Source organism: Cottoperca gobio, unplaced genomic scaffold (assembly GCF_900634415.1).
Source record: "Cottoperca gobio unplaced genomic scaffold, fCotGob3.1 fCotGob3_346arrow_ctg1, whole genome shotgun sequence".
NCBI classification, from domain to species: Eukaryota; Metazoa; Chordata; class Actinopteri; order Perciformes; family Bovichtidae; genus Cottoperca; species Cottoperca gobio.
In genome coordinates, this window is record NW_021166947.1 from 73,025 (window position 1) to 85,417 (window position 12,393).

At 38.9% G+C, this 12,393-nt stretch overlaps 1 protein-coding gene across 1 annotated transcript; it reads right to left on the bottom strand.

Moving 5' to 3' along the window:
• Positions 1 to 1,276: 1,276 nt before the first annotated feature.
• On the bottom strand, positions 1,277 to 11,866 carry LOC115005702 (semaphorin-4B-like). The gene is made up of 10 exons (XM_029427647.1): positions 11,749 to 11,866; positions 10,460 to 10,582; positions 7,284 to 7,411; positions 6,838 to 7,019; positions 5,860 to 5,998; positions 5,162 to 5,351; positions 4,968 to 5,080; positions 4,143 to 4,306; positions 3,432 to 3,502; positions 1,277 to 2,785 (listed from the first exon to the last, which is right to left on the bottom strand). The coding sequence occupies exons 1-10, from the start codon at positions 11,825 to 11,827 to the stop codon at positions 2,103 to 2,105; spliced, it is 1,872 nt and encodes a 623-aa protein (XP_029283507.1). The 5' UTR covers positions 11,828 to 11,866; the 3' UTR covers positions 1,277 to 2,102.
• Between the last annotated feature and the right edge of the window lie 527 nt (positions 11,867 to 12,393).

Genomic DNA, 12,393 nt, shown 5'->3' on the forward strand with positions numbered 1-12,393 from the left:
CAAAATCGATCATTGACCTTTGGCCTAGGGTGCTCTGGTACCACGTGCACTTATGAGCATCCTTATGTTCAAGTCTCCCAGCAAGACTACGGAGTCCCCTACTGGAGCCCCCTGCAGGGCTCCATTCAGGGTCTCCAAGAAGGCCGAATACTCAGAACTGCGGTTTGAGGCATAGGCACAAACAACAGTTAGAGTTTTCCCCCCCATAACCCGAAGGCGTAGGGAGGCGACCCCCTTGTCCACCGGGGTAAACTCCAATGTAGCGGCGCTCTGCCGGGGGCTAGCGAGTATCCCCACCCCGGCCCGACGCCTCACACCTTGGGCAACTCCGGAGAAGAATAGAGTCCAACCCCTATCCAGGAGTACGGTTCCAGAGCCAAGACTGTGCGTGGAGGTAAGCCCCACCAGATCCAACTGGTAGCGATCCACCTCCCGCACTAGTTCCGGCTCCTTCCCCCACAGAGAGGTGACGTTCCACGTCCCCAGAGCCAGCCTCTGCTGCCCGGGTCTGGTCCGTCGAGGTCCCTGACCATCACTGCCACCCGTGTGACAGCGCACCCGACCCCAGCGGTTTTTCCCATGAGTGGTGGGCCCACAGGATGGATGGATGGGAGGCACCACGTAGCTTCTTCGGGCTGTGCCCGACCGGGCTCCGTGGCAAACCCGGCCACCAGGCGCTCGCTGTCGGGCCTCCCTCTGCGCCTGGCTCCAGACGGGGGCCCCGGGCTTCCTCCGGGCAGGGTCTCTCCTTTCCTTTCCCTTTCTTTCATGAAGTTGTTTTGAACCATTCTTAGTCTGGCCCCTCACCTGAGACCAGTTTGCCTTGGGAGACCCTACCAGGAGCACTAGGCTCCAGACAACACAGCGCTCAGGTTCATAGGGACACACAAACCTCTCCACCACGATAAGGTGATGGTTCCTGGAGAAGAATATTATTATTATTATTATTATTATTATTATTATTATTATTATGTTATTATGTTATCATTATTATTATTATTATGTTGTTATTATTATTATGCTATTATTATGTTGTTATTATTATAATTATTATGTTATTATAATTATTATGTTATTATTATTATTGTGTTATTATTATTATTATTATTATTATTATTATTATGTTATTATTATTATTATGTTATTTGTCTGGACGTCATTTTGTGTGTCGGAAAAATAATAGAAAATAAAAAAATATTTTAAAAAGCAGTTTGAGAAGAAAAACTGCAGTTAAAAAAGAATCTTTGACGAAAGTAAAAGCAGATGAAAACTCTAAAACAAATGACATCAAAGTTTTATTTACTGCAGATGTTTTAAAAAGCAAAATACACTTCAGTTGAGGAAGTTCAGAGTTCAGGAAGTGAAATGATTCAGCAGACGATCCTCAGTAAAACATTTACAGCCGGTACGATTACATTTAGATTCTAAATGAAGGGAAACAATAAATATTCAACATCTTTACATTTCAAGATAATTAAACAGAAAAACATTCTGAAAATGAGAAACGAGTCACAGCAGGTGTTAAATCTCATCCTTCAGTAACTGTGTTCATCAAAACAAAAGGCAGGACTCAACACTCAGCCGGGTTCTCAACACGGGACATGAACTGATCATCAAAGGTCTTCACAACTAAGAAGTTAATAACATTTCTATGTAATGAAACACTAAATATTTCAACGTGTCTCAAACTAAAGACACTGAAAACATTTGTGTTATTTATCTTCCAGAACTCAGACGAGAGGAAACTTCAGAGTTTGTGTTTGTAACTTTGTGTGTGTAGATTTAACATTACATTACATAATGCCTCATTTACATATTTAATCAGAACACTAATATAAACAGTACCTGTGTGAATGTGTGAATGTGTGAATGTGTGAATGTGATGAAGTGTGGAAGTTAACACCTGTTGTTGCGATCAGTTTGTTTCCTACTAGAGTAAAAAGGTGCTAACGAGCGGTATATTAAATTAGCATATCATTATTATATTAAAGGGTCTGCGGTCCGTCTCTCCGACATCACGTTCATGTCACTGGAGTGTTTCGTCTCTTAATGTTAAGATGTTATGTTCAGCACCAGGATGTGGCGCAGCAGGAAGTGACGGGTCACTCCACCTTCAGCTCCGGGCCGGCCTCCTCCGGGCTGCTCAGAGAGGGAACTCGCTCCATCGCTCGGTTTATTCGGCTGCCGTCCTCCGGACTGACCAGCGGACTCGTTTTGAGGCCAGCGTCCCTTCGGCGCCACACGTGGAGACCCCCGAGCATCAGGAGGCAGACACAAGCCGCCAGCAGGATCGAAACAACTACCAACGCGTTGTAGTAGCTCTGCTGTTGGAGGCGAGGGCCGTCCAGCGGCTCCTTCCAGGGCCGGCCGTCTCGCCCCGGGGTCGGGTTGAAGCCCTCGATGGGCTCGGTGGTGAACGTCTCGGAGTCTCCTGAAGGTCGCGGCGTGGAAGTGAACGGTGCTTCGGTTAAAATGTCCTCGTCGGACTCGCCTTCGTTGGTCATGTGGGATTCGTCGGCCTTCGGAAACGGGCTGATGGAGCGTGGAGTTGCCGCCCGCCGGACCTCGTGGCTCGCGATAACTTCCCTGTAGCCGCCTTCCTGCGCCTCGCAGCTGTAGGTCCCGAAGGTGTCGGCAGTGGCGAAGAAGCTCAGACTGCCGTCAGCGGACCGGATGAACAGCTTCTCTGGCAGGTTCCTGAATCGAGGGGAGGTCCAGGTCAAAGAGGCCAGGCTGGAAGGCGTCAGACACTGAAGCCTCACCGCTTCGTTCAGATGAGCGATGACTGCGGGACAGAAATCAAATCAAATCAAATTCAAATCAAATTTATTTGTAAAGCCCAACATCACAAATTATACATGTGTCTCAGTGTTTACAGACTGTACAGGTTACAGTCTGTAAAGCATCAGAACAAGTGAGAGATGCTGCTACATGTTCAGCCGCTGCAGCAGATCGCCGAAGCTTCAGTCTCAACGTTGACATTCGAAACCTTTCAATGCTTTTGTTCGTGCTCGTGTTTAAAGCCACAGTAAAGATAAGGCGACACAAGGGAGTCACGAGAACCGATACTTCGGTGCCAATCGATGGAAACATTCGGAAAACAGTACCAGACGGCCGACTTCAGGGCCCGACACTAACGGCGTGTCTAGAAAATGAGTTTGCACAGTCAGTGAACAACAAATCTGTGTTGAAATCTGCAGGACAGCAGCTAACAATAGCTGCTAGCTGTTAGCAGCTAACGTCAGCTGTTAGCTGTCAGCTGTTAGCAGCTAACGTCAGCTGCTAGCTGCTAGCTGTTAGCTTCCTATGAAGTAATAAAGAAAGTCAAGGTACAAAAGGTAAGCAGCTGATGTACTGGACCAAAGACTCGGCCGTTGTTCCCAACGTGTTGCTGTTCATGATTCAGAGTGTCTTCCTGAGGCAGATGTTACCTGTGAGCCGGCCGGCGCCGCCCTCTCCTCGACATTTCTCCTCCACGTTGTCGTCTTCCAGGTCCTGAGTCCTGAGGAGTAAACAGCCTGTCAGTCATTGCTCAGGGACACATCAGACTTCTTCATCTGCCTTTAAAATTATCCTCCTCGGTGGAAGGCTGCTGGATCTGTTTGGATTGTTAGCTTGTGTGTGTGTCATTGACTTTGAATCTTGCTAGCATAAACGTTAGCTCATAGAGCTGAGAAACCAAATCAGAATCCGAAATGTTTTATTTATCCCAGAGGGGGACAATCGTTACAGTTTCGCCCCATTTTGGAAGAAATAAAGAAAGAAAATATACATATATGTGCGTGTGTATATATATGTATACATTTGGAAAGGTATACAATGGGTAATAATAACGATATTAATGCTGAAAATGGTATTTATGGTTAAATCTTTGCTGAAAAGTCGTATCTAAGGTTGGTCCTATTTGCTGGAGCAGTGAACAATGTTTCCATTGCATAAGAACCTGATGGGATGGAAACGATTGTTCCAGGTATTAGTCAGGGAAACGGAGTTATGGCTTACAAAAAACTTTTAGATTTTGATTGCAAAGTATATGAATATAAATGATTGGTCTAAGCGGGAAAATGTCCTTCGAGGTTGCAGAGGCGTCGTTATCGTCCAATGGACACCTCTTCGGGTATTATCCCGTCACTTTCACATACATGTTCTCGTGGCTGCCGTTGACTGCGGTGCAGACGCTGCCGGTCCGGCTCCATCCGCACAGAGGATCCCGGGCCAGCACACACTGACCGCAGGTCCTGTAGATCGAGCACCGGGACACGGGGACAGCGGTCACGCCCTCTGACGTCCCCACGTACAGCACTCCCTGCAGGAGCAGAAAACATGCACGTAATATACCAAACACACCTCACATGATACATCTAACGAAACCGCATCAGAAATGTCTCGTTGTGTCAGATATCTCTTAATATACGATATAGATTATAAAACAGAGCAGCACATCCTCATATCTGAGGCTGAACACAGACTTCAAAGACACACTGGCAGTTCTAATGCTTAATAATGAATTGGTGGTTATGTCGATAAAATATCAGAAAATAGTGAAAGATGTCCGTCCCAGTTTCTCAAAGTCCATCTGACGTCTTTAAATGTTTTGTTCTGTCACTTGAATCTGATATAAAACAGAGAAAAGCAGAAAATCTCCACATTTGAGGCTGAAAAAATACTTTGATTATCAAAAAACGTTTGCATTTATTTTAAATCGGTCGACTCGTTGCTGCTTTACTCCAAAATAATTGATCATTAGGTCCATAAAATGTTAAATAATCCTGTAAGCAAAATACTTCCCACAATGATCTATTGCAGCTAGAGACACACAAGATCAACTATAGGCTCATATTCATATATATATATATATATATATATATATATATATATATATATATATATATATATATATATATATATATATATATATATATATATATATATATACACATGTGTTAACCTGAAGGTGTGCTTTGTACCTTGGAGGAGAGGACGATGCTTTTCACCAGCTGAGGTTGTGTGAAGACCTGAATCTCCTCAATGACCTGCGCACCTCGACCCAACAAAACCACTTTGTGGAGGAATCCAGACTCTGGACATCAGAGAGTGAAGAATATAAATGAATAAAAACACTTCCTGAATATCATCAGTATAGTTTGGTACGATGTCTCACCTGTCAGAAGAAAAAGGACCGTGTACTGTTTGCCGTTGGCTGCCAGCGTCCTCATCGCAGCCACGTGGCTGTACCGCTGCTCTGAAGAAACAACAATTTGACCGCCTTCCATCGGTTTCACGCTGCCACCGGTCAGGAAACTCTTCTTCACTTGTGCTAGTTCAGAATCTGTAGCGTTGTTGAGTCCACACTGAGGGAGAGTCACACAGTAACGTCTAAAACAGTATTTCTAAACAAAAAAGGGCCCAGAATCAAACCCCGAGGGACGCCGCTTCATTTCTTCCAACAACATTCGTCACGTTTAGGAGTTCTTCACACTTTATCTGTGTGTACATCACATGTACGGCGTGCATTAGGGCCATTGAATATTCTCGGATATTATTAAGTCATAAACTTGAGGGCAAACATTTAAATTCTGAGATTAAAGTCACAAATTTCCAAAAGAAAACGTTCTAACTTTGATGAACCACGTCGCTTTACTTTGAAAGGTTGGATGAACCTCATCACTCGTACATGTATGAATTTATAATCTCTTACATTTGCGAGTTTAACACTTGTTCCTTCTAAATTACAACCCTGACCGTACGTGTGTAAGCATCAGTGTGCAGCTGTTCTAAAACTTTAGAACCTGATTTAAATCGTTATTGGTGCAACACGGCTGTAAATGCATTTAACCCGACATGTGAACGTGACCTCACCTGTCCCAGGTAGGAGTGTTTTCCCTGAATTGAACTCCACTGGTGGGTCTGCATGTCGAAGGTCCTGTAGCTCCCGGCGAACACCGTCCTCACGTCCTGCAGTTTAAAGACGCACACGGCAGATTCTGGACCCACGGACCTGAAGACAGAGATAATACTCACGTCATACCTGCTCTGCAGGAGGGCGTGTGTTCAGCAGCGTTACAGAAGAACTGAGCGTGTCGAATATATTACATGAGCCGAGTCCTAAAACCCTGGAATGAGTCAGCAGTTTAGCACTTCCTGTTTCCTCATCTGGAAGTCGATGAGTTTTTGTTTAGAAGTCTGAAATACATTCTGTGTTCAACAAACAAAAATACTCAAGTAAAGTACAAGTACCTCAAAGTTGTACTTAAATATAGTACTCGAGTTAATGTACTTAGTTACTTTCCACCGCTGCTAACAAGCGTCTGAATGAGACGTCATCACGCTGACATTAGCCTCCGTTAGCTTAGCGGTGAAGTCATGTGACCTGCTGGAGCTCCTTTAGAGCCGAACGTTCGCTTCTCACTTCTGCAGATTGTGTTTACGCTTCAACAATCAAAGTGTTTTAATCTGTGCAGATTCTCCTGCTCAACACGAGTAAACATCAGAAACGTTTGTTTGTCGCAGATTATGTTCTGATATAATCTGTAAACATCAGAAATGTTTGTTTGTCACAGATTATGTTCTGATATAATCTGTAAACATCCTGCAGCTCTGTATTGCATTTGATTATCTTTGATTGCAAAGATAATTTTCGGGTGTTTTTGTGGGTAAATTGAAAATGCGCATCAAAGCAAAGATTTAAAACATAAAATTTGTAGAGCCGCAGCAGCCTTTAAACGCCTCCATGACGATGGGATTTGTTTCCATGACGATAGGATTTGTTTCCATGACGATGGGCTCTTGGTTTACATGTCGTGACTGGGTTCGTGAGGCGGCGGTTTGGCCTCTTACCACTGAGAGGTGAAGACGCCGTAGAACAAAGTGTCCGAGGCGAGGCCGCCCTCTGGTGGCGGGAGGGTGAACACGTCCTGCAGAACGTTGAAGGGAAGCTGTTTGGGAAGCTGACAGAGCAGAGACGCTTTGGCGAAGGATGTCCACTTATTCTGCAGAGTCCTCTGTCCGCCAACATCGTCCTGTGAACACAGAACGTTTACGTTTCTATATCTTCACATTCTGCACTGTTGAAAAGTTAGGAATCAGCTGTTCTTCTTCACGTCAATAATGTCCATCCTAACAAATAAAACAGGACGAGTCAATAAATCCCATTGTGTGTGTTTATATGAATAGATATATATATTATTTTATATTTATAAATATATAAATAACTACATATAACTATATATAGTCATTTATATATATACAAATATGTAAATCCCATTTTGAGTGTTTACTGTCACCTTGCAGACTTGAGCCACTCGAGCGATCCGCAGCTCATCTACGAAGATGAACTCTTTCCCAACTTCACTGAAGAAGAAGTAGAGCTTCCCGTCTGTCGGGTCCGACGACGAGCCGACAAACGCTGGCTCTGAAATACAGGAAGTGATGTCAGAGGAGGAAACTGAGGTGTGTGCCACGAGGTCTGAATGTGGAGCTGCGACATGAATCTTTGTGTTGATCGTTGATGCAAACCAGAAGATATGTCACTAACACCTGAAGTGGAGTCTCCTACTCATGTTGCGTCTCTTTATATTATACTCGTCTGTGTGTTAGTGTAATACACTCGTCTGTGTCTTAGTGTAATACACTCGTCTGTGTCTTAGTGTAATACACTCGTCTGTGTCTTAGTGTAATACACTCGTCTGTGTGTTAGTGTAATACACTCGTCTGTGTGTTAGTGTAATACACTCGTCTGTGTCTTAGTGTAATACACTCGTCTGTGTGTTAGTGTAATACACTCGTCTGTGTGTTAGTGTAATACACTCGTCTGTGTCTTAGTGTAATACACTCGTCTGTGTCTTAGTGTAATACACTCGTCTGTGTCTTAGTGTAATACACTCGTCTGTGTCTTAGTGTAATACACTCGTCTGTGTGTTAGTGTAATACACTCGTCTGTGTGTTAGTGTAATACACTCGTCTGTGTGTTAGTGTAATACACTCGTCTGTGTCTTAGTGTAATACACTCGTCTGTGTGTTAGTGTAATACACTCGTCTGTGTGTTAGTGTAATACACTCGTCTGTGTGTTAGTGTAATACACTCGTCTGTGTGTTAGTGTAATACACTCGTCTGTGTGTTAGTGTAATACACTCGTCTGTGTCGTTAGTGTAATACACTCGTCTGTGTGTTAGTGTAATACACTCGTCTGTGTGTTAGTGTAATACACTCGGTCTGTGTGTTAGTGTAATACACTCGTCTGTGTCTTAGTGTAATACACTCGTCTGTGTGTTAGTGTTAATACACTCGTCTGTGTGTTCGGTAATAACCGTCGTGTCTAGTAATACACTCGTCTGTGTGTTAGTGTTAATACACTCGTCTGTGTGTTAGTGTAATACACTCGTCTGTGTGTTAGTGTAATACACTCGTCTGTGTCTTAGTGTAATACACTCGTCTGTGTGTTAGTGTAATACACTCGTCTGTGTGTTAGTGTAATACACTCGTCTGTGTGTTAGTGTAATACACTCGTCTGTGTCTTAGTGTAATACACTCGTCTGTGTGTTAGTGTAATACACTCGTCTGTGTCTTAGTGTAATACACTCGTCTGTGTGTTAGTGTAATACACTCGTCTGTGTCTTAGTGTAATACACTCGTCTGTGTGTTAGTGTAATACACTCGTCTGTGTGTTAGTGTAATACACTCGTCTGTGTGTTAGTGTAATACACTCGTCTGTGTGTTAGTGTAATACACTCGTCTGTGTCTTAGTGTAATACACTCGTCTGTGTCTTAGTGTAATACACTCGTCTGTGTCTTAGTGTAATACACTCGTCTGTGTGTTAGTGTAATACACTCGTCTGTGTGTTAGTGTAATACACTCGTCTGTGCGTTAGTGTAATACACTCGTCTGTGCGTTAGTGTAATACACTCGTCTGTGCGTTAGTGTAATACACTCGTCTGTGCGTTAGTGTAATACACTCGTCTGTGCGTTAGTGTAATACACTCGTCTGTGCGTTAGTGTAATACACTCGTCTGTGTGTTAGTGTAATACACTCGTCTGTGTGTTAGTGTAATACACTCGTCTGTGTCTTAGTGTAATACACTCGTCTGTGTGTTAGTGTAATACACTCGTCTGTGTGTTAGTGTAATACACTCGTCTGTGTGTTAGTGTAATACACTCGTCTGTGTCTTAGTGTAATACACTCGTCTGTGTCTTAGTGTAATACACTCGTCTGTGTGTTAGTGTAATACACTCGTCTGTGTGTTAGTGTAATACACTCGTCTGTGTATTCGTGTAATACACTCGTCTGTGTATTCGTGTAATACACTCGTCTGTGTGTTAGTGTAATACACTCGTCTGTGTATTCGTGTAATACACTCGTCTGTGTGTTAGTATTCCCTCTGATGTTTGGAGTCGTTGAACTTCCTTTCTGTGTCTTTTCACACTAAGTCTTAATTAAAGGTCAAAATGTTCAAATCAGATCCTTGGTGCTGATTATCACTTTATAAAGTGAAGAGCAGCTTCTTTAGTTTGACATTTGTAGAAAACACAGAAGTGAGACTTCTAGACATTTGGAGCGGTTTCTCTTAAACTAAGAAGAAACGAATCATTGGCGTCAGAAAGTAGGAAGTTTATTCTGAAGGCTCACTGCTGTGGTTTGGTTGAAAGTCTGTGAGGTGATTCTGGCTTTTAAATATCAGCATTTTCATTTAACAGCCACAAATAAAACTTCCAGTTTTATAAAAAAAGTGAATGAAGAAGCTTCAGTGTGATCCAGGGGCGGTTCTAGGGGGGGGGGGGCAACAGGGACCAGTGCCCCTGTAACACGGAGCCTGGACCCACATGTGCCCCCCCTCCGAACGAAGATTGTACAATATTAAAAAGTAAAGATGTTTTGCGATGATCCAGGCAGGGGCGGGACTTTATTTTGATGGGCACACCATGCGGTCAATCACATGCGAGGACAGACTAGGATCATACCATTATGTGAAAGAAGGAAGGGGGGCAGACGTTCCAAAGACAGCGAGTGTAGTGGTACAGGCCAGATACACACAGAGAGAGGGGGAGACAGAGATTTAAATGCATAAAGAAGCTCTGCACTAAAGACTTTTATCTAAAGTGTCATAATGTTCAGACTTTGGCCTTTATTTATTTATTTGATCTGTTTGCTGTGTTGAGTTGTTCATTTAAAGGTTTGATTAAAATGTTAAACAATAGTAACTGTGTTTTTCTTTTTGTAACGAAAAAAATGCATGAAAATAATAATAATGCTTTTATGAAAACACTGAAGGAAAAATTGCTTCCCAACACACATTAGGGTAAAATAGAAGAATCCGAGTGATACTACACGAAGAGCCATTTGAAAAGAACCGAATCTTTGAAAAGAACCGGATCTTTGAAAAGAACCGGATCTTTGAAAAGAGCTGAAATAAAGTTTATTTTTATTATTAATAATATTAAATAAAATATTATGAACGTCTCACCCTCCAGGAGACTGAAAGACGAGTCCTGGCTGACGTCTTGGCGTCCGTCTTTGCTGAAGTGTCGTGAGATCTGAGGTTTCTCTCCTCTGAAGTCGGTGGTGGTGGCGGTGAACAGCTCGTCGTCTGCACACCAACACAAACAACCTCAGCTCAGTGTCATTAAACAAAGCTCACACGCTTTCTCTACAGGAAGTGTTCGTGTTGCTCGGACCACATTATATTTATATTATATTTATATACTACATTATATTTATATTTATATTATATTTATATACTACATTATATTTATATTTATATTATATTTATATTATATTTATATACTACATTATATTTATAATATATTTATATACTACATTAAATTTATATTATATTTATATTTATATTATATCTATATTATATTTATATTATATCTATATTATATTTATATTATATCTATATTATATTTATAGACTACATTATATTTATATTATATCTAATTATATTTATATTATATTTATATACTACATTATATTTATATTATATACTACATTATATTTATATTATATTTATATACTACATTATATTTATATTATATCTATATTATATTTATATACTACATTATAATTATATTATATTTATATACTAAATTATATTTATATTATATCTATATTATATTTATATTTATATTATATACTACATTATATTTATATTATATTTATATACTACATTATATTTATATTATATCTATATTATATTTATATACTACATTATAATTATATTATATTTATATACTAAATTATATTTATATTATATCTACATTATATTTATATTATATGTATATCATATTTATATACTACATTATATTTATAATATATTTATATCCTACATTATATTTATATTATATTTATATTTATATTATATCTGTATTATATTTATATTATATCTATATTATATTAAATTTATATTATATCTATATTATATTTATATACTACATTATATACTACATTATATTTATATTATGTGTATATTATATTTATATACTACATTATAATTATATTATATTCATATTACATTTATATTATATGTATATTACATTTATATACGACATTATAGTTATATTTATATTATATTTATATTATATATATTATATTTATATACAACATTATAGTTATATTTATATTATATTTATATTATATATATTATATTTATATACAACATTATAGTTATATTATATTTATATTATATTTATATACAACATTATATTTATATTATATTATATTTAATGAACTCCATAATGTGAGGGGACTGACCGACAGTGATGGCGCTGTTCTTCTGCAGCGGGCTGAACGGACAGCGAAGTTTATCTTTAGCTGGGTCTTGTTGGACCATCAAGAAGCTTTCTGTGTCCTGAAGGAGAAACAACGACTTTATTTCAGCTATAACAACAATACAACACAGTAACAACAATAATTACATTTCATGCATCAACTGTAAACTGTAAGGAAGGCAGCTGACAGGAAACAGTAATGTATATATGTATATATATATATATATATATATATATATTCATTATATATACATATATATATATATATTCATTATATATACATACATATATACATATATATATATATATATATATATATATACACATTATATATACACAATATATATATATATACACAATATATATATATATACACAATATATATATATATACACAATATATATATATATATATATATATATATATATATATATATACACAATATATATATATATATATATATATATATATATATATATACACATTATATATATATATACACATATATATATATATATATATATATATATATATATATATATATATATATAATGTGTATATATATATATATATATATATATAATGTGTATATATATATATATATATATAATGTGTATATATATATAAT

Coding starts and splice junctions, on each gene's coding strand:
- LOC115005702 (XM_029427647.1), bottom strand. CDS start 11,827: ATGGTCCAACAAGACCCAGCTAAAGATAAACTTCGCTGTCCGTTCAGC. Junction 5,999..6,837: donor GGCGTCTTCACCTCTCAGTG/GTAAGAGGCCAA, acceptor CTCTGTCTTCAG/GTCCGTGGGTCCAGAATCTG. Junction 5,352..5,859: donor AACACTCCTACCTGGGACAG/GTGAGGTCACGT, acceptor ACTCTCCCTCAG/TGTGGACTCAACAACGCTAC.